Source organism: Myodes glareolus, chromosome 14 (genome assembly GCF_982192425.1).
Source record: "Myodes glareolus chromosome 14, mMyoGla1.1, whole genome shotgun sequence".
In the NCBI taxonomy this organism is placed as follows: domain Eukaryota; kingdom Metazoa; phylum Chordata; class Mammalia; order Rodentia; family Cricetidae; genus Myodes; species Myodes glareolus.
The window spans coordinates 47,558,316-47,579,491 of record NC_142039.1 but is presented as its reverse complement, the minus strand read 5'-3'; the positions used below and the strand labels follow the sequence as shown (position 1 = coordinate 47,579,491).

At 43.2% G+C, this 21,176-nt stretch overlaps 2 protein-coding genes across 3 annotated transcripts; one reads left to right on the top strand and one right to left on the bottom strand.

Annotated features, from left to right (window-relative positions):
- Positions 1-4,833: 4,833 nt before the first annotated feature.
- On the bottom strand, positions 4,834-7,638 carry LOC125396215 (uncharacterized). Of its 2 annotated transcripts, XM_048428057.3 has the most exons (3): positions 7,542-7,638; positions 6,875-6,949; positions 4,834-5,687 (listed from the first exon to the last, which is right to left on the bottom strand). In XM_048428057.3, exon 3 carries the CDS (start codon positions 5,631-5,633, stop codon positions 4,881-4,883), a length of 753 nt encoding a protein of 250 aa, XP_048284014.1. In that variant the 5' UTR covers positions 5,634-5,687; positions 6,875-6,949; positions 7,542-7,638; the 3' UTR covers positions 4,834-4,880. The 2 variants fall into 2 exon arrangements, with proteins under 2 accessions (XP_048284014.1, XP_087752827.1); XM_087896701.1 differs by lacking the exon at positions 7,542-7,638 and having other exon boundaries at positions 6,875-7,127.
- Positions 7,639-16,050: 8,412 nt separating this feature from the next.
- Positions 16,051-20,848, top strand: Uqcrfs1 (ubiquinol-cytochrome c reductase, Rieske iron-sulfur polypeptide 1). The gene is made up of 2 exons (XM_048428056.3): positions 16,051-16,319; positions 19,959-20,848. The coding sequence occupies exons 1-2, from the start codon at positions 16,106-16,108 to the stop codon at positions 20,567-20,569; spliced, it is 825 nt and encodes a 274-aa protein (XP_048284013.1). The 5' UTR covers positions 16,051-16,105; the 3' UTR covers positions 20,570-20,848.
- Positions 20,849-21,176: the final 328 nt, after the last annotated feature.

Sequence of the window (21,176 nt, the reverse complement as noted above, 5' to 3'; positions counted from 1 at the left end):
TTTTCTAAACTATTAGAGGGATAAATTATAAGGTGTTTTTATTGGCTCTAAAGCATGAAGCCTCTAGCAGTCGGAAAACAGACTTTTTTTTTTTTTTTTTTTTTTTTTGCTTTTGCCACTAAAGCAGTGAGCTTTTAGGAAGGAGAGCAGAGAGAATGCAATATCTAATATGTGTAGTGTATGGTAGCAGTTGCTGGGGATAAACTAAATTTCTGAGAAGTTTTCAGTAATTACCTCAGGAACACTTCTGAGGTAGGAAGAAGTAAAATTAAGGATCATTTCCGTTGGTGCTGGGCACCATTTTGCCTCTCTCTGTCATCTACTCTCTACCTCCCATTCCAGATCCCCATCTTGTGGCTGTTCAGAGCTGCTCTTGCTGAGCTAAGGGATCAGCTGAGCTCCCAAAGGACATAGCCCTCCTGTGATGTAAACAGAGACTCCACAGCCCTCATCACTGCAACCCTTTGGGCAATGTGCAGAAGCTTAAAGAAGATACGACTGGGATCCTAACATCACATGATTCTATTGTGAGCAACCCTGACCCTTCATGCCCTGTGGTTTTACATTGGTTTAGTTTTGTTTAAAATATTGATTTCTACAGCTATACAGGGAATGCATGCGCTTTTGGGTAGGATCTTTCAACAATAAAAAAGGTAGAGTGTTCTAAACATCCATTTTCACTGCACGCATCAGCTTCCAACAACTTCCAACAAGCCCATGTTTTCTGCTCCTCCTTTGTGTATTTACAGTTACGTGCATGTAGGATTTCGAAGAGAAAGTTTTCTGGTACTTAGTGGTAGTGAATAGTGTTTTGACTTACGTTTCCTTGACTGCTGGTGAGGTTGGGGACTCTTTCGTGTTCGTTGGCCATTTGTTTTACTTCCATAAATGCTTGTGAACATTAATTGTTAATATGCTTAAAGTGGTTACATTTTTCATATTTATTTTAGGAACTATGTAAAATAGAAATCGGTCCTTTCATTAATTGTTAAATTGCACAGTCAGCTGTCAAAGACTCTATGTTTCCCTTCCACTTCTAAAACACCATCTTTAAAATAAATTCCTGTGTACAGACTGAGATGGAAAATACTTTTTGTTCTGTTGGTTAATTTATTCAAGAACACTTTTGCCTAGTTTTATATCCCCCAAATGTCCTCCTATGATCATCTCGAAACTTTCTATCATTTCATTTATCTTTAAATACTTTATGTCAGTATCCTTGAGTGACTGTGGGGTATTAGTTTGTTTTCTGGACTTTGATAGGAAAAATACTACATAAAATTAAATGTGAAGGGCCCTTTTGCTTCTATTTTCTGCGATATAAATAGAATTGGTATTGATTTTTTAATACATTTTAACTCTATGACAGTATGACTAACTCAATCTAGAAATTATTTTTGATGGTTATTAACATTTGTAAACTCGGCCCCATCTGTCCAGCTCCCTCTGCCAGCAGATTAGTGCATCTCTCCGTTCTCATCAGGGAGGTTTCTCTTTACAGCAGACGATGGTTAGTTATTCCAGAGACCCACAACTGGTCACAGGGCAGAGGATAAGAGCTGGTGGGATGCTCACCTCTAAACGGGATAGTTATCTTAGGTTCCCATTCTCTTTCACCTCATAGAAGAAGGGCTGGAAAGACTATAGGAGTCAGAAGTTGTAGACAGACATTGGCAGAAAATCAGTATTTGCTGGGCTTATCAGCACCATTGTATACATAAATGCCCAATGACTATGACTGCTCACACAAGATCTGCCCCAAATCAATGCATCCCAGATCTCATGCTGGATATGGAGAGGCTTAGGAAGTCCTACTTTTAACAGAGAAGCTGTTATCAACTGATGGCTTCTGGAGAAGGGAGCATCAGTTTTCTTTAGGTTTGTGGCTCCTAAGAGGCTTCATTGGGTTGGGAGGGGAAAATGGTGCGAGACATAAAATTGGAGGAGAGGGATAGGGTTAGATACATTATGTATTTGAAATTCTCAAACAAAACTTTTACTTTTCTTAATAGTTGTAAGAATTTTTAAATTACTTAATGTTATCAGAGGTGGGGAGTTGTGTTTAATGAATTACTCCATTTCATTCAAGTTGTCAAGATCAAGTGGCCCTTCCTATTTCTTTCATGCCTGAATAGGATATAGTGCCCTTACCCTTATTATTTTTAATCTACTTGTTTTTCTAAGAACTTAAATTGCATCATTAGGACACTTGTAATTTGTCTTATTTTTTAAAGTGTAACTATCAGCTTCCCTTGTAAAACTGCTTTCACTGTGTACTGGAGGTTTAGCCTTCAGTTGGCTTCAGGAATTTTTAAGTTTCTCACTGATTTCTTCAAGGTCCAGTTGTGTTGAATTTATATATTTTTGTAGTTCCTTGCTATTGATTTTTTAGTTTTTTCCCATTGTGGTAGAAATACAAAAAATTATTTCAAAATTTTACTTTGGAAGAGACTTGCTTTATTTAAAATGTGGCCTGCTGAGAAGAATGTGTATTGTGTTGAGAGGGAAAAGTTCTGTAGATGTCTGTTAAGTTGATCTAAGAACATCATTGAATTCTAATGTTCCTTTTGTTTGTTTTGACCTAGATGATCTATTTATTGGTGAGGTGAGTACTGAAGTTGCTATTTTGTTGTGCTTTACATACGGTGTTTCTTAGAAAATTAGTTATGTCAGTGAATGCTTAGGATTGCGATGTCCTCTTAATCAGCATGAAGTGACCCTGTTTACTACATCTGATTAATTTAGCCTTGAAATCTACTTTATCACACCCAAATATAGCTACACCTGCTTGCTTTCGACTTCAGTTTCCTCAAAATGGCTTTTTCTCTTTCTTTCACCCCAACTAAGACTGTTTTTGTCAGTGGGGTGCAGTTCTTCCAGGCAAACGTACTTAGAGTGATCTCATGCTTGTTTTCTCATTTTTTTTATTAGTAGAAACAATCATTTTGAACAGATTAAAGTTACGTTACATATCAAACAAGGATTGAAGCTGAATGTAATGTGATGTCATGGCTGTAAGGTGACCACTTAGGTTACAGGTGAACTGCAGGCCAGCCTGAACTTCAGAGCATGAACAAATGAACAACGAAAATAAGAACTCAAAAGAAATCAAATAACAACAACACAACACAATGGGATTGAAGTGCTGGGTATCAAAGTGTAATAGGCGCTCTGCTCACAGCTGGAGCTTTTATCTAAGACCTGAGTAATACCAGTGCTGTCCCTGCTGTGTTTGTTTGTTTGTTTTTGTAGGGAGTATGATTGCTGAGACATAAACCCTGGGCCTCGCACATGCTAAGCAAGCTGCGACCTTGTATTTAAATTACCTTAGTAACCCAGAAGTGATTGGCTCACCCATTTTGGTTCTTAGTTAAAATTCGGCAGTAACATGATGGTGCCGGTTAAGTCCATTGTAGATCATTCTGATGCGGTTTTATTTTCAGTTATGCCCAGACAGATTTCAGCCACATCTTTCATTTGTCTTAGTTCAACCGGCCCTTCTCTGGAGAAGCTTTTGCTGGGTTAATTCTGGGGTAGAGCAGCTGGTGAAGCCAGAGTCATGTGCCATTCGTTTCTTCTTATGCTGTTATTTACTGTCCTTTGCCTCTATTATTTGCTTTTCCTGATTTTAAAAGTCATATGTGCTCCAACACATGGACCATATTAGGGTTCAATAGATATGTTGACTGCTTAAATATTTGTGGAAACGTTGCCATAAGGTTGTATCTGCCATTGGATTGCATTATACAAGATCATGTGATGGGGGATAGAAGGCATTTGTCCTGAGCCCCCTGTGTGAAACTGGCAGGCTGCTGCATCATGGGCTTCTTACATCATCTCATGCCTGGTGGCTTCCTCAGCCACCTCACATCAGCTCATACATGTTGACTTCCCCAACTATCTCACACCATCTCATACCTAGTGGCTCCCTCAGTCACCTCATATCAAGTCGTACATATAGGATATCTCCAGCCACCTCCTTTTTCTTGCCCTTTCCTCAGCATTCCATGCTTCATGGCCTTAAGATTTGGTAATAGGTCTCTTCTCCAGCTCTGTCCATTTAGCGCAAAAAAAAAAAAAAGTCATCAGCCCATGAAGCCAATCTTGCTGTTAATGGAACATGGAGTCCTCCACCTCATCAATTGCAGGGTGACAAGAAGTCCCATCCAATATACCCTGTCCAGTGAATACTTGGATGCCTTTCTTCGAGGAACACCCTGAGGCTGTCAACACCTTGGTAGGAGCTAGTTTTGTCTAGGATCCCTTGTCTCTTATTAGAAAGGAATAAGATGTGCCCTGGTCTGAGATGGGTCTGGGTACAACTTGGACTCTGACCCACCGATTGGCCGTGCTCATCTCTTCTGTAGGACTCACAGAGAAGTGAAAATTGACGCTGCTCTTCAGAACTAAGCTCCAATGCTGGGGAAGACAATCCTGATGAGACGGCTCCTAGAGCGTGAATATTGGGGAAGCCATAATCCTAGGCTCAAAGCTGCCTTTCCATGTGTGACATGAGACATGTGGCACCTGCAAGTCAGACCTCTTCCTAGGACTCAGGAAAAGCGGTGCATCCACCTTAAATGTGACAGTGTGGAGAAAATGAACTGATGGGTAACGAGAGCCTTGCAGTCAGCTGTGGGGTGTGCTCATGTGCTTCCAGAGTTAGATGACCCCCCAACTGGGTCCTAGAAAACAAGAAAGATGCTTAATTTCAAGGAACAAACATTAAAGCCAGCAGGAGGTAGTCCTGTCCCAAATTTATATATATATATATATATATATATATATATATATATATATATATATCATTGAAGAACATAAACTTCCTTATGTTAGAGAGAAAGGATTTTAAAGAAGAAAAGTATTGTCTCTCATGGATATCAAGAACTCTGCACCCTGGAAGTGGCACGGTTCTTCAGCAGATAGTGGTAGATGCCATATGCAAAGAAACTTGTGCCAAGGATGACAATTGAGGCGGACAAGGTGGCGAGGAGGTAGATGGACATTTTCTTCTCCATTGAGGACCTGGTGAGGCAGCGGTAGGGGCCAGGACAGCTGCTGGTGCTGCAGTGGGTGCTGCCATGACTCACCAGGGGACGTTGTTGAAACAAGAGGAGGAATAAAAATGTGCCCTGGGAGGTGGCCTGCAGCAGGAAGTACAGGAGGTACAGAAGCAGAAGCATCTTCTCCTGGTGGAAGTTCAGGATCGATCTCTTCCAGGAGGGTTTCAGCTTCTTCCCCGGCACCATTGAGCCTTCCTCTAAGTCCGTTGGCACGGACATCATGGGCACCATGAACTTCATCACCTGGACCTCCTTCTGCCGGAGCCGAGCCATGAAGACTTCCACAAAACATAAGAGTGCTATGAACATGAAGTAGAAGAAGTACCACGTTCCCAAGACAGGAACGGAAAACCTTTTCTCGAAACACTTAATCAGACAGGGCAGAGTGATGTTTCCACTGCAGATGAAATCTTCCTTGATGTGGACCCAGGGCATGTGGGCCACATACAACACCATGCCATACAAGACAACCAGCCCAAACCACAGCTGTCGGCCAACGTAGTAGCCAGATTCCCTGCTGACCACCGAGTGCAACTTAGGGATCAGTCGGACAATCACCGCTGCTGCCATTTTTCAGACTCTCGGGGCACCTAAGGAATTGACGAGCAGTACGTTGATGGCACCCTAGGAAGGAAACAAAGTAAAGAGAAGTTGTTTAGAAAGCGAGAGCCCTTGCCAGACATCCTAAGCCCATTTACAAAGCCTGCTCAGCTTCCAGATCAGCAGCAATTTCTGTCTCTACAGCTTCTTCTCTGAGGCACGATGCCATTGCCTCCCAGTGATGCGTGACTCCCGCCTCTTCAATTCAGCCTAGAGTGGAGAGCGCCACTTTTGGCCACCACTCCATCTAACAGATCTTGCCTCTTCTTGCTAGATAATGTATAAGGTGGTCAAAATGAGGAAACCAACCTTTTCTATGGTCACAAAGTCCAAGCGTTATGTCTCTAAGGACTCTTGTTACATTTTATAAATGGGGGACAGAAGGGACAAATCAATTCAAAGATTCGCACTATGTCTGACTATTCTAGAAATCCCATGGAGAACTCCATACTTTTGCCAGGGAATTTCCCGGGACAAAAGGAAAGAGCGGTAGCATTGTTCCTTGTGCTGCTTGCTGACAAACACATGGTGCATGGGACTTCTCTTTTTCCCAGGTTGTGGTTGCCATCCCAGCGCTTCCTAGTGATAGGAATATTGACTGCAGATCCAGCAAGCTCTGGGCTGCTGTGCTATATCGCTTCAGTAAGGTGCTATATATTCCTCAAGTGGTTAATTTGGGTAATTGCCAGTGTTTCTTCCCTCCCCCTTCCCATGTATATATCACCTGGGCCCACTAGATGCTAAGTGAGCACTGTAATGTTGAGCTTCACCCTCCGCTTTCATTTTTATTTTGAGAAAGGATCTCACGGTGCAGCTCAGGCTGGTCTCCTGCTCTCCATCCTCCTGCCTCAGGACCTGGAGTGCTGTGCTTTGGGGCATATGCCACCACAACGTGATCTCTTTTACGTCTATTCTTTATGTCTATCAATGACCAGTCATTCGAAGTTTAGAGTAGTTAATGAATGTCAGTGTCGGAAAGCATACGTAATGCAAAAGCTATCATTTGAATCAACTAAAGTGTGTAGTTCTGTGGCATTAAGAACATAAGCTTCTACCTTGTCCATCTCCAGAACTTTTCTTATCTACAGTCACAACTATATACTCATTAAATTCTGCCCTTTCCACCACCTCCTTACCCCCCAGCTCGACTACTCTAGGGTATCCATGAACACAAATAGTTCACAAGGCAGACTTTTTTTTTTCTGACTCACTTATTTCCCTTAGTGTGATGTCTTCATTCATTCATGCTGAAGCACTTGTCAGAACCTTCCCTCATTTAAGAGTCCCTAAGGGAGAAATGGCACAGACAGGCAGTGATGAACTCATTATTACCTTCAGGTTTTAGACCAACCTTATAAGAGGACCAGAAGTGTTCTTGTTTTATGAAAAACAAAACTGAGATTGAATCTCTGTTTCAGGTTTATTTTTGTTTTTTGTTGGTTGGTTGGTTGGTTGTTTTTTTGAGACAGGGTTTCCCTGTGTATCTTTGGCTATCCTGGAACGCCCTCTGTAGACCAGGCTGGCCTCGAATTCATCGAGATCATCCTGCCTGTGCCACCTGAGTGCTGGGATTAAAGGTGCGCACCACCACAACGGACATTAAAGGTGTACCCCACCGCGAAGGGCTCAGGCTTATTTTGGAGGGCTGGCTCAGCAGTTAAGAGCCCTGGCTGCTGTTGTAGAGAACCTGGGTTAGGCTCCCAGTGCGGGCGCAGCAGCTCAAAAACATCTGTAGCTCTAGTTTCAGGGGACCCCAGGGCCTCTTTTGGGTTGCTTGGTCACCAGGCACACTCGCGACACACATACATACACGCTGGCAAACATTCACCCACTTAAAATAAAACTGAACAACTCATGCCCGCCACCCCAAACCCTTACTTCTAAAATCTAATTGGCAGTTAGATAGCAATCTTTTGGGGCCACAGCTCCAGGTTCGCTGTCCCTCTTGGCCGGATGAAGACCAGCGCTGTTCTGGGAACCTGTCCCCACTGCCCAACCGCCTTGGAACCTCTCTAGAACGGCCAATGGGGTGTACCATCTGCCATCTGTGCCCTTTGGGCTCTGTGGGAATGACCGTGCAAAAGGGCTCACCTTGGGCAGCAAGGCGGAGGCAGGACGAGGGGAGGGACCCAGATTCCTCTCATCCTCCCACTTAGCCCACCCTGCTAGGTGAACACGTCTAGCACTGGATCCACAAAAGAGAAAGCTCAACGTGGAACCTTGTTGGTTCCGTATGGCACCGGAGTCCGTGCCACAGTGCTGCACCCCAAGGGACCCCGCTGGCGCTTGTGTGGCTGCTCCTGCTTTTTAGAGTTCACCTGGCCTCTGGTCGCACTCCCCTGCGAACTTTGAACTTCTCAGCTTTCTTCTTCTCCCAGGAGGTGAGACTTGGAGGCACCCCAGATACAGAGGCGCTGTTGACTGCAGAGGGGGCTTGGTGGGGATTCTGAAGGAACAAGCTTTGGGGACCTTGGCGCACATGGTAGGCTGAGTCTTTCTGACCAGTTTAGAGAATGGGGGTGGGGGAGTAGGAAAGGCACTGAGCCTGAGTTCTGGGCTCTCCCTCTTGGCCCAGTCATAGCTGATTGTGGAAGTCTCCGTGTAGAATACTTGGTAACAGTTAGGGCATGCTGTCTCGAGGGGGCAGGTGCTACCTACGCTAACCGCTGGACAACTCAAGCGCCCTGATGCCAGCCTAGTTCTTTATTCTCTCGGGGTTCTGTGAGCTCTGGTAGTTCACTTGATTGTTTGTCAAATGTAAGAATGCCCGCCTAGTGTCTGACGTGTTTTTGATACAGAAGTAAAAGGCTGTCTTCACTTCCAAAGTGGGGGAAAAGAAAAAACAGCAACAAAACAAAAACAAACAAACAAACAACAAAACTAAACCAAAGCACTGTTATCACCTGAAAGGGGATAAGAGATAGATTATTCTGGAGCTAGATATGAGGGACTATGACCAAGTAAAAAGATTTAGTTTTCCGCAAGTTCCATGTTCCAACATAGAAACAGTTCCATGAAGTTTCTATAGTAACAGAACAACAATAGATCATGAACCAGCACATTTTCAAATGCACTGATACCAACACAAGGTAGGTAGTTTACAACAAAGTGGAATGACCTCTGTTAAAGGTTCCAGATGCTGTCTGGTGACCTTCTTAGCCTTAGGGTTGATGGGCTACCGTTAGGGATCTTTTCATATATTCCAAAAGAAGGTACATAATCATTTCAAGAATGTTGAGTCCCACGCTGAGGTGTGCTATAAACAGCTATGGAGGGGGCAAGTTAGCCTCAGATATTAGTAAGGTCTGGATTCACAGCATTCCAACATCTCTATACTCCATAAAGTTCTAATTAGTCCATCGGCCTTTCTAGAATGTTCAGTGTAGGTGCAGCTTTCTGTCTCTCCAGCAGAAGAGACCCGCTCCTGGAACTAGTTTTGCTCCTGTGGCTACTCAGGCTTTGTGACAGCAAGCACAATGCTTGACTAGGCAAAGCGCAGATGCTACTTCCAAAAAAAAAAAAGCAACAACAACATATAATTGTTTTCTGAGTCTAGTTTCCTCCTGCCCCCAACCTGATGGCTGTGGAGCACAGGTACTACTGTCACTCCCCTCTTTATCCACTAGAGGGAGCTAGATACCCTCCTGCCTTAGCACGGACTCACCAGAAGACTTGATTGGTCAAAGTAGGGTCAGATGCCAGGGAGGCCCCGGGTCACAGTTGCTTGGGACTCCTCCCTGGGCATTTATTTGTAGGATAGCTCTTAGAGAAAGGAGTTGGCGCCTCATCAGTTGGACAAGTATACTCCAAAAAGTTCATGACAAATTTTGTTATTCACAAAGACCTATGAACCTATAATGGGCTTGGAATGGGGGACAGGAAAGGGCAGATTGAGCTGGATGGAGAAGGAAGCCATGAGGCTCAGGCTCTGCTCCTCAGCTCATTCTTTCCCACAACAGGAAGCTGAATTTTCTTTTCTTTTCTTTTCTTCTCTTCTCTTCTCTTCTCTTCTCTTCTCTTCTCTTCTCTTCTCTTCTCTTCTCTTCTCTTCTCTCCTCTCCTCTCCTCTCCTCTCCTCTCCTCTCCTCCCCTCCCCTCCCCTCCCCTCCCCTCCCCTCCTTTTCTTTCTTTCTTTCTTTCTTTCTTTCTTTCTTTCTTTCTTTTTTTTTTTTTTAAAGAAAGAATAGTTTGTTCCAGCTCCTGGTTCAAGGATTCATCACTGTGATTCCACAGCATGACCAAAGCAGTTCAGGAAGGAAAGGGTTTATTTGTCTTGTGAGTTCATATTGTAGTCCGGTACTGAAGGAACTCACAGGGCAAGAACCTGGAGGCAGGAGCTGATTGGTGCAAAGGCCACAAAGGAGTGCAATTTACTGGCTTGCTTCCCGTGGTTTAAACAGCATCTTCATCACTAAGACAGCCTGTGTCTTCTTCATAAAGCAGCTCCTTTGATGAGGACGGAGAGCTTCACTTACCTGTATACATCTGAGTATGAGACTAGGAAGTTAGAAGGCAGTAGGAACTATATTGGTGAAACGAAGTGTCAGTAATCGGCTCCTATAGGATCTCTGACCTCACTAGCCCTGGATAATTGGCTGGGTTTATAGTATCAGACATGATTAGACAGCTGACAGTGAGTGCTGGGATGTAAGTGGTACTGTTGCACCTTTAGGGACATCATGGCATCTTGGCCATTGCTGTGGTTCATAGGTTTCATAGCTAAGTAGGAATATTGAATGTTCCCCTCCCTCGGCAGTTTGTGGGGCTCCTTCTGGTATCATGGAGTCTAGTCCTCAGGGAGAGGTATTGGGGCCACATCTAGGTTGATTCTTCTGAGTCTTGTGTCTGAAATGTATGGTGTCTTCAGAAACAGAGACTTGCTCCCAGACTTCCCTGGGAGGAAACCCAAGGTAATAGCAGTAGCCTATATTGTTCTGGAAATTTCTTCGACTCCTTTGACCAACAACTTGAAAGTTAAGTCTCTTATGACTAGTACGTGGATTTTGTTAGCCTATGCCTTAGGAAGAAAACAAATTACTAAATATACTAAAAAGAAATGGGGAGCCAAAGAGGTACAATATAAATATATTAATAAATAATAATTTATTGTATTTTTATATTGACTCACGACATTATGTTTTCTTTTACTATCCAACAAGTAGAACTATACTAAAAGCAAAACCCCTCACAGAAAGGCACCAGATGTGTCCACACCCAGTATGCTAAAATCATTATTCATGAGATAACCATGACACTGAATGAGTGTGTAGTGTATTACTAATCAAAGACTGGAAAAGGAATATTCAAGTAGGCTTTGAAAGATTTTTCCTAAAAGGTAAATCTTTATTTAAAAACTTTTTAAAGGAATTTTAAGAGAAAATTATAACCACACCCTTAAAGCATCAGTATTTTCAAAAAGAGGAAGAAGAATGCAGAAGAGAAAGACTTTTGCCATAGTTTTAATGATAAAATAATTCCCTGTCAAAAAGAAGGTATATTTTGCACTATAATTTCCAAAGGAGACTTTCTTATCCACATTGCTGTGCACTAGTAGCCTCGGAGATGATAATATTGACAATTTAACTATGAAGTTAATCTTTATGTGATACAAATTCAAATTTCTAGATATTTAGTGTTTATTTTAAGGTGCTTTAGAGACAAAAAATCAGGATATAACTTTAAAAAATCTAACATCTTTTCTTGACAATGACATTTCTTACAGACTTGCTTTTCATATGTACCAGCGTAACATTGTCTAAAGCAATGAGCATTCAAGTACATGACTCCTTGAAGACGCAAAACACAAGTCTAATCGGGAGTGGAGATCTTCCCAGCACCATTGGTGTTAAGTATATGAGCGTCCTTTACCCCAACTCCTTTCTCCCTCACAGGCACAACTCAGAAATCTCTGCTTTCCGCACACACACACAGAGTTCCATATGCTTTGTTTCCATCTTTTGATCCTTAGAAAAAGGAGCTAACCTCCCTCCCAGAATGGACGGTTTCAGCTGGGAGGAAGTTGCTGCATGATACCCCTGGAGAATCCTAGCAAAGTCTCTCAGCGCTCACGTCCCTCCCTCCCCATCCATCAGTACTCATTTCCCCAGGCGAAAGCTTTTCAGAATGCAGTTCACCTGGCCTTGGAGCCAGGGTGGCTGGTGTCTCTTTGTTTCCTGCTACTTTTGACAGTGGCTCCACCTTTCTTGTAGAATTGTGTCAACCCAAAGTCCCTGGCTCAGAAGCCTCAGTGGAGGTTATAACTAAATGAAGTGACAGGATAGGAAAGGACTCGATAGCAAGCGAGGATCTTCCCTGGATGAGGACACCCACAGTTGTTCCTCTGTGTGAGGACCCAGTCTAACACGGCCAGGTCTCCTGTGTGGGGTTTTATATTGCTGCTATAGCAGTCATAGTGTCTTTAAACAGCACAAGTAGATTGTTTTACAATTCCAAAGGTCGGAAGTCTGACCTTGTGATCTAAAAGAGAATCCGTTTCCAAGGTTTCTCTATTCCTATCTTAACAGCTACCAGCATTCCTCGGCCCAGAGGCATGCCTTTCTTCTGAGAATGTTTAGAGCAGCCGAGCATCTCTCTCTGGCCTCCAGCTTCCTTCTTTGGCCTCCAGCTTCCCTCTTCTAAGAACTGTGATGACGTAGGTCCACCTGGCAATAAGGGTAATCTCCTTGGCTCGAGATCTTAACCACTTCTGCTAAATTGTAACCTTTAATTAATAAATTTAATTAATAAATAAATTGCACCCCAGGAGCAAGGGTAGACCCGGGCCCTACACTAAATTTCTTTTTTTGTGGAAGTTAGCATATTACCTAGTTCCCAGAGGCTGGGAGGTAAGCCCCTTGGGGAGAGAGGTCTATTGATCTGTGTGTTAATTTGTAAATACTAACCAATAATTCTGAGGTTTGTAGCACTATGAATGCCAGCCCAATAGGTGTCTCCATGGAACTGAGAGGGGAGAGAATAGTTCTCTAGTTTGTGAGTGCTGACATCTGATTTAAACAAACTATCTGTGTTTGTTTGCTTTTTTGCTTTTGGTTTTTTGCTTTGTTTTGTCTTTTAAAGCTTTAGTGTTGGCCTCTTGCCTTTGTTCGTGTGTATACTGTGTCTCACAGACGTCTCGGTTACTGAGACGCCGGGCAAGCAGTTTTGTTCCCAGACCTATGCCTGGTTTTTCCTCCTACTTTACAAAATTAATGGGAGATGTTTATTTATGATTTCTTATTCTTTGAAAGTTTGATACATTTTTAAAGATTAAAAGCCATCATGTATATGTGAACATGTGCCTGAAGAGACCAGAATATGGTATGAGCTTCCCTGGGACTAGAGTTACCAGGTGTTCATATGCCACCCTGTTAAATACTGGGAACTCAACACTCATCCTCTGTGAGAGCAGTAAGGGCTCTTAACTGCTGAGCCACTTCCTCAGGTCTAGTTCCATACATTTATACAATATATATACTTACCAACTTACCTTTTCCTCCCTTCCTCTTGCTTCTCTTCTTTCTCTCCCTCTCTCAACTTCATTCTGGTTTTATTTTTCAATAAGCACTTATTAAGCACTTTTTCTAAGCATTTCATCTGCTTTACTTCTTTCACTTCTCACAGCGATCTCTGCCCCCGCCGCAGGGACTGAAGCCAGGAGCCCAGGCATATGTGCGTGTGGTACACACGTGCGCCTTGCCACTCTTCACACTCCTGCCCTCGCTCTGAATGCCATTTTTAATGAAAAACTTAAAACTTCGTGTTTCCAAGCCACACATCTCACAAAGGGAGTCTGGATCAGGTTGCTGGGATCTTTAACCTGCGAGGAAGCAGTAGGTTAAGGCACGGATACTGGCAGCACGTTCACTTAAAAGCCAATGGGTCCTCTTTTATCTTTTATTTGAGATGAGATCCCACTAAGTTCTCAGACTGGCCTTGAATTTCTGATCCTCCTGCCTCAGTCTTCTGAGTGCTGTGATGGCAGGTCCCTGTCCGAACCAAGCTTGCTTGCTTATTTATTTATTATTTATTTTTGTTTGTTTATTAAAACATGTTTCACTCTATTGTTCAGGCTGGTCTTGAGCTCTCAACATACCTGCCTCAGCTTCCCAAGTGCCGAGATTACTGGTATGCACCACTAGACTAGGTCCAGCTTCTCTTAGTTCATGTTAGAAATAACATATGATGTTACATTTCCAAAGGTGCCTCAAGCTGTACCTTATATCCAGCTAGAAATGAACAGAGAACGCTAAAGCCCTGCTAATGCCTGTTTAGACAATTCTTAGCTATTCTTTTTCCCATCTAAAGTATGCTAAGCTACCCTGCCCCAACTCACGACCAAGCTTGCCTGCAATGTCATGCATCTGGTAAGCTTTAAAAGAAACAGGATGTTAAAAATGTAGAGATACACCTAAACATGGTTTGTCGCTGGAATAAAAGAGAAATGTAAACAACAGAAAGAAAGATAAGATCTAGATGGCAATAAAATGGTCCCCTCCCTGATTATTCTAAAAAGGGGAAGAAGGATCATGTGTTTAGGGCTTATATCGCTGTCCTCTGCTCTCAAATGGTTTGCTTATCACTCACGGCTGACGCATGGCCTTGCATGGTTGTCAACAAACCTGCTTTGCTTTCACTTCTCAGAGTCTTCAGTACGCTCATGACGTGAGGACCATTGATTCGCACAGTCCATTAATCATCGCAATAACTCATTGGAATGTATGGTATTATTTCTATTTTATAGAGGAATGGCTGAAACACACACACACACACACACACAGTTTGCCCTGGGCACAGTTCGTGTGAGTGACAGATATAACTGAGTCTGGAGGTAACTATCCCTTTATTGGTCACTCTACCGGAAAATTGTAGGACCCCCCCCCCCCAGAAGGCTCATTCATCCATTTCTTCATTCAATCTCTATTTACTCTTATCACTCTTGGTGGACTGCCATAACTTGAAGCATTTCACCCAAAGCAATCAACCTATCATGGTAGTTGCTCTGATGGTGTTGCAGGTGTCAGATGGCTCCCGAGGAAGTAGCTCTATCTTGAGAGTACAATGCAGCCTCTGGACTCTAAAGACGGAGCCATATGAAAAAATGCTTGGTGTCCTGCAGTCCTAGAGAGGAACAGAAACGAGCACACAGAGGGATCGCTGCTGCTGCTGCTACTACTGTCAGGACTCATCAGATGGACTCTGGACAACTTAGATCATTCTGTCTTCCCAGTGATTTTACAAAGTGGGGAACTCACATTTCCACCTCCACTTTATGAGGAAACTGCAGCACCAAGGTTTGGAACCCTGACAAGATTCCAGCATCCATGTAGTGACTTATACAAGCATCATATCACAATCATGCCAGTATTCAGAGCTTAACTTCATATTTTATATGTAACTTGTTTCTAAAACCTGAAATGAAGAAACAAAGTATCTTACTATGGTATAGAGTAGAAAATCTGTATAGATCACTCCATCCTGTGACAATGAATGATATTTCTAAACTCAATTGCCTGTGTGAACTTAATGATAAGTTATTAAGTTATTATATTATTCTACTTCAAAAATTGGAGATTATCAAGTGTAAGAAGGGTTAATGTTTATTATCAGCAAACTGAGGCTTTGCTACTGCCGAAACCAGAACTGAAAGAGAAGTTAAAAGGCAGTAGTTTTCTCACTATGTGAAAGTGATTGCGAGTTCCCCCTTTGTACCACCTAAAATATCACTAGGGAAAACCATTGGTTCAGAAACCAGTTCAGGGAACTGGTTCAGGGCACTATGACAACCCACTGCTTGCTGGCAATCCACGCCTGAGCAAAGGGTCTAAACACCAGAAGATCCTTCACTGGCAAAACACAGAGAGCACTATTGTAACTTCAAGAGACCATAATGAGCAATGCAGGAAACCACCAAATCTAAAGCAGAGTACATAATGAATAATCGTAAGCCACTGTCATTGTCAAACTTTGCTCACAGGTTTCTGGCCTTTTTGTTGTCAGGTGATTAAAAAAAAGTTATAGCAAAAAAAAAAAGATGGTTAGTATTTATTCTAGGAGATAAACGTTAGGAAGTAGTAATAGCCTGTTCTTTAATTCTGTAATAACTTTTTCTCATGCCTAGATCGTCCCTGATTAAATTTTTGCCCTAAACCAAGGCCAAGGATAGTGTCGCGACCACGAGAAATCCTTCCAGATTTGAGCTTTCTTTGGGCACTGGGACCAAACCAGCCGGAGCCAAGGCCCCGCCTTCTCCTGCCCCGCCTCCAACTGGCACCCGTAGCCACGCCTCCAACGCTGCGATCCTCCCGATTCGCTGACCCCTGCGGGACTCCTTTTCCGGCGGCGCGCTGACGTCACAAGTCCTGCGCCTTCCGCGCCTCTTCGCGCCTGCGTTCGAGCGGAAGGTCGTCCCTGTGACCGGCTTGGTGTTTGGAGCAGCTGTCGCCATGTTGTCGGTCGCTGCCCGCTCGGGCCCATTTGCGCCCGTCCTGTCAGCCACGTCCCGCGGGGTGGCGGGCGCGCTGCGGCCCCTGCTGCAAGCCGCGGTGCCCGCCACCCCGGAGCCACCTGTGCTGGACGTGAAGCGACCCTTCCTGTCCCGAGAGTCGCTGAGTGGCCAGGCCGCGACCCGGCCTTTGGTCGCCACGGTGTTCCTCAACGGTGAGCCGGGTTCAGGGTGCCCCGATCTGGGTTCAGGGAGGTAGGGGAGGGCGGTGTTGTGGATGTGGCTCGCCGGCGGGAGTGGGAGGATGTGGTTCTGGTCTCAGCGACCTTGGCGGCCGAGCGCCTCCCCAGGACGGAGTGCTGCTGGAAAGCTCCAGCAGAGACATCTCCCCACTCACCACCCCCGAGACCTCAGGAGTCTGTCTGCACTCAGGCTGCCCTTGACTTCCTTGATTAACTTCAAGACTAGCCTCCCACTGTCCCCGCTAAGTGACAGGGATACTCTTGCTTACAGGAGTTTGACCTTGGGCAAATTTCCAAACGTTTTTCCTCAACGCGTGAGATGGATTCATGGTTATAACAGTTTTGGTGTCGTGAGGCTCAAGTGAGAATTCTGTGTAACATGTAAAATCATTGGTACGGTTTAGACGATAAGCATTCAAAATAGAAATTGTAACGAACACATTGTCTCGAGTATTGGTACTTCTGTCTGCTTTTCAGCGTCATAACTCCCCAGCGACCCCATCCCCACTCCCACAAAAGTAAGAAAGGAAGACATAACCCGGAGGTCAGTTCCACTGTAAAGGGTCAGCAGTGTTTCCGATATCTGGATCCTCTAGCTAGGGCTTTCACAGCCCCACTTAATTGTGAAGAGGCAGATACGGTAGATGTAGATGCTACCCTTACAGAAAACAGACTCCCCAGAGGGGGAGTGACCCACATAGTGGGGATTCTACGCAGCGTGGTGTCTTCCAAGTTTGCCTAAGTCTATGCTTGATCTGACGTTTCTCTTCACATATCCTTGTGATTTAAAAATCTGGAATGATTTTTGGTGTCTCCCACAGTGTGGGAAGCTGCGCGGGCTCAGGCTTCTCCCTTAGTCGACTGCTTCACCTCAGTCCTGTGTTACCTACTTGGCACCGCTGAGTGTTGAGTTTATGGTCTTTCTGTGTGTTAATCAAATTGTCCGCTTGGGCAGTTTTTTGTTGTTGTTGTTGTTGTTGTTTGTTTGTTTGTTTTTATCTGGCTTTCATCCACCCACTCTACCCCTCTTTTTCTCGCCATTTTTTTTCCTTTTGAGGCAGGGTCCTACTGTGTAGCCTAGACTAGTCTCAGACTCCTGACCTTCCTGCCTCTGCCTTCCCAGGTCTGGGATTATGAGCATGAGCCACCATGCCTAGCTTGACTGGTGCTGTTTTCTGCATATCACTGTTTTAGCTTTTAACCTTAATTTCAGGTCAGACTGCAAGAGCTAGTTCCAGGACAGGCTCCAAAGCTACAGAGAAACCCTGTCTCGAAAAACAACAACAACCAACGTTGTGTTTACTGATATCTGACATCATTATGACGTGCTAGCACTTTCCCTTCTATTGTTGAGACTTCTGACCTTGATTTTAAGAGGCTAGAATGGCTCCTTAATTTTTGTTTCCCTGTGTCAGATTTCCTATAAACTAATACACGATCTTTTTTTTTCTGAGTAAATGTGAGAGAACACTAGTGGGTCTTTGAGAAACTGTTCAGGACAGAAGTGTTATTACAGGTTTGTTTGGGTTGGGGGGTGGGGAGGTGAGAAATGAGGAGGAGAAGTTGCAAAATGAAAAGCATCTCTCAGGTTTGTCAGATAGCTCAAAGGTATCTTGAAAAGATTATTGAAGAAAAGAAAACAACTCTTTGCAAAGCAGACAATGTCAAAACAGCCAAAACCTTTTTCTGGAAGCACACTTTACCTTGTAGCTTAATTGTACATTAAAATCCATCCAGGTGGCTGGGCCGTGGTAGCTCACACCTTTAATCCCAGCGCTCAGGCTGAGACAGGCGGATCTCGGGTTTGAGGCCAGTGTGGTCTACTGAGCGAGTTCCAGGACTGGCTCCATAGCTACAGAGAAACCCTGTCTTGAAAAAGACAAATCCATCCAGGTGACTTATGGAAAAAGCCACTTATGGATAGGTAGTGACAAAAATTGGTGGGTTTTGGTTGGAAGCTGCACGGAGGAATAAGCTTGCATCATGGTAGCATCCCTTCCTTGCAGGTTTCTAGCTACGTTAGCTCTACAACTGCAAAAAGTTTACACGCCTTAGATTTCCTTTTATTTCTTTTCAAATGATATTTCCATAATTGATAGCAATAATGCTTAAGGTTAAAATTAAATTAAGAATCCATGCTTAATACGCCTTGTGCAAATTACATAGAGAATGACTTTTGCAACATGGCAGTTTCCTAAAGGTTCCTTGGTTGATGTTGTGACGCAATGAAGTATAACTTGCTCTACAGAGAATGATAACTATATTATAGCTAGATTTCTTTTGTCACCATAACTCGAATGAGAATGAGTCATTCATTCTATGTAGTATTCTTAATTATCTTGTATTGTCAATGGTTGGTGGTTGTGGGTACTATTTTAGGTAAGCATTTTTTAATGTAATCTCAGGCGTTGTGATGGAGAAGTAATTCTTGATTCCAAATACCAGTCTATACCATGCCATTGGTATTAGGTAGAATAACGCGTAACATAATGTCAAGCGATTCTGCAAAGTCCTAATTGTGACTCTCAGGCTGCCACTACTCATGTCTTAGCTCCCTCTCCAGAGGGGTTGGGCTGTCAGAAAAGTAGTTTTGATAGGTTTCATTCCTGTTCAGGTTTGTGACTTCTGTAGTTACCTTGAAGTCACGTGAAAAGTGGGTAAAATACTGATATTTGGGTGTCGAAAGAAGTCTTTTAAGATGAGAACCTCAAAAGCCCAGATAGTAGCACTATCACAGTGGCTTGTGTTAGGTCGCATTTTTCTGAAAATGAAGACTATTTATAAAACAAATTTTTATCATAATATTTTGTGAGGGAATTTAATTTCTAGACATACTTAAAGAATCCTGCAAGTGAGCTCATTCTTTTTGTCAGAGATTTACAAATGGCCTGAGAGAGAGGACAATGCTGCTGCTGCTTTGCAAGTGTGCATAGGCAGTAGTGTTCTTAGATGTGTGTTCATTTCTCACAAACATTTACCCATTTTATGACCTACAGGAAAAATGTTCCATTCAAAGGCTCCACAGTATGAAAAATAAAGTTTTTTATATAGATGCTGTTGTCTATAAGGGGGGGAATATATGAAAATTTCTCCCTTTTCCCCTTTTAAATTGAGTAATTACTTTGTAGATTCCATTGAGTGTTGCCTATGCTGATAAGGTTGTTGTTCTCTGACCACAAGTGGTTTTACTTGAATTTTATGCCTTGGAATCAAAAACAGCAATCCTTAAGTTTTCTACAAACTAAAGTATATCAAGTCACAGGAGGGTTATGCTTGTGTCATTAGTATGTTAAGAACTATAGCAATTCTTCCAGAGAACACATAGCAGAGGTACCAGCTAGGCATCTGCCATGCAATAACCACACAGTAATTGTTAAATGGACTAAGTAGGTTTTGAGACCCACTAGAGATTTAGAGATCATCTAGGATAGGATGAGAAATAATTAATATAGATAGATAATCTGTCTAAACAATTGATTTAACAAAAAAAAAAACAAGCAAACTCGAAATACCTGTTTATTGTGCTATTTACTACTATAACTCAGTCTTTGCGGATGTGTACATCTTCCAGGACATTCTTTTAATTGTAGTTTTCACCTGTTTGTCTTGCAGCTCCTGCTTCTGTTCGTTATTCCCATACGGATGTCAAGGTGCCCGACTTCTCCGACTACCGTCGCGCTGAAGTTCTAGATAGCACAAAGTCTTCTAAAGAGAGCAGCGAGGCTAGGAAAGGCTTCTCTTACCTGGTAACTGCAACTACTACTGTGGGGGTTGCGTACGCTGCCAAGAATGTGGTCACCCAGTTCGTTTCCAGCATGAGCGCTTCTGCTGATGTACTGGCCATGTCGAAGATTGAGATCAAGTTGTCTGACATCCCAGAAGGAAAGAACATGGCTTTCAAATGGAGAGGAAAGCCTCTGTTTGTGCGTCATAGAACCCAGAAGGAGATTGCCCAGGAAGCTGCAGTTGATGTGGCCCAGTTGAGAGATCCGCAGCACGATTTAGAGCGAGTAAAGAAACCCGAGTGGGTTATTCTGATAGGTGTCTGCACTCATCTTGGTTGTGTACCCATTGCAAACGCAGGAGATTTTGGTGGCTATTATTGCCCCTGCCATGGGTCACACTATGACGCCTCTGGCAGGATTAGGAGGGGCCCTGCGCCGCTCAACCTGGAAGTGCCTACCTATGAGTTCACCAGTGATGATGTAGTTGTTGTGGGTTAGACATTGGATTCAAGGCCTAGGTGTCTTTCAGTCTTCCTGTCCCCTCAGAAGAGTTGAGAGTAAGCCTGGTGTACTTCTAGGTTGGTTGATTTAAAATATTTAAGAATTGTGAATAATGTACTGGAAAACATGTGAAGTAATTGAGTTCACTCTTAAATATTGTCAAGCATTACTGTAATAAAGCCGCTGTTGAACATCATAAAATCCAGTCACAGACTTGGAAGGTGCAGTGTCTTTGATAGCTGATTCTAATAAAACATTACAGATTGTTGTACAAAATATTTGTGAAATCTGTAAATAGCTTCTTCATTTATCGTCTTAAATTTCTTATATCTTGAAAAGAGGCAGGGCACCATTTTTTACTTTGAAGTAGATAGGGAAGGTTATTTTAATGTCAGATGTTTTTCTGTTTGGATAAAGTTTTCAGAGTTATGAGAGATAATAGTTATATAGAGATAAAGTATAAAAATACAGTATTTTATTGAAATATTTTTGTTTTTAGGATGATTTTATTCTGTAGCCAAACTGGCCTTAGATTTGTAATCTTGCTGTGCCTCCTGAGCGCAGGATGACAGGCATGTGACAGACAGCATATCCAGTGTAACAG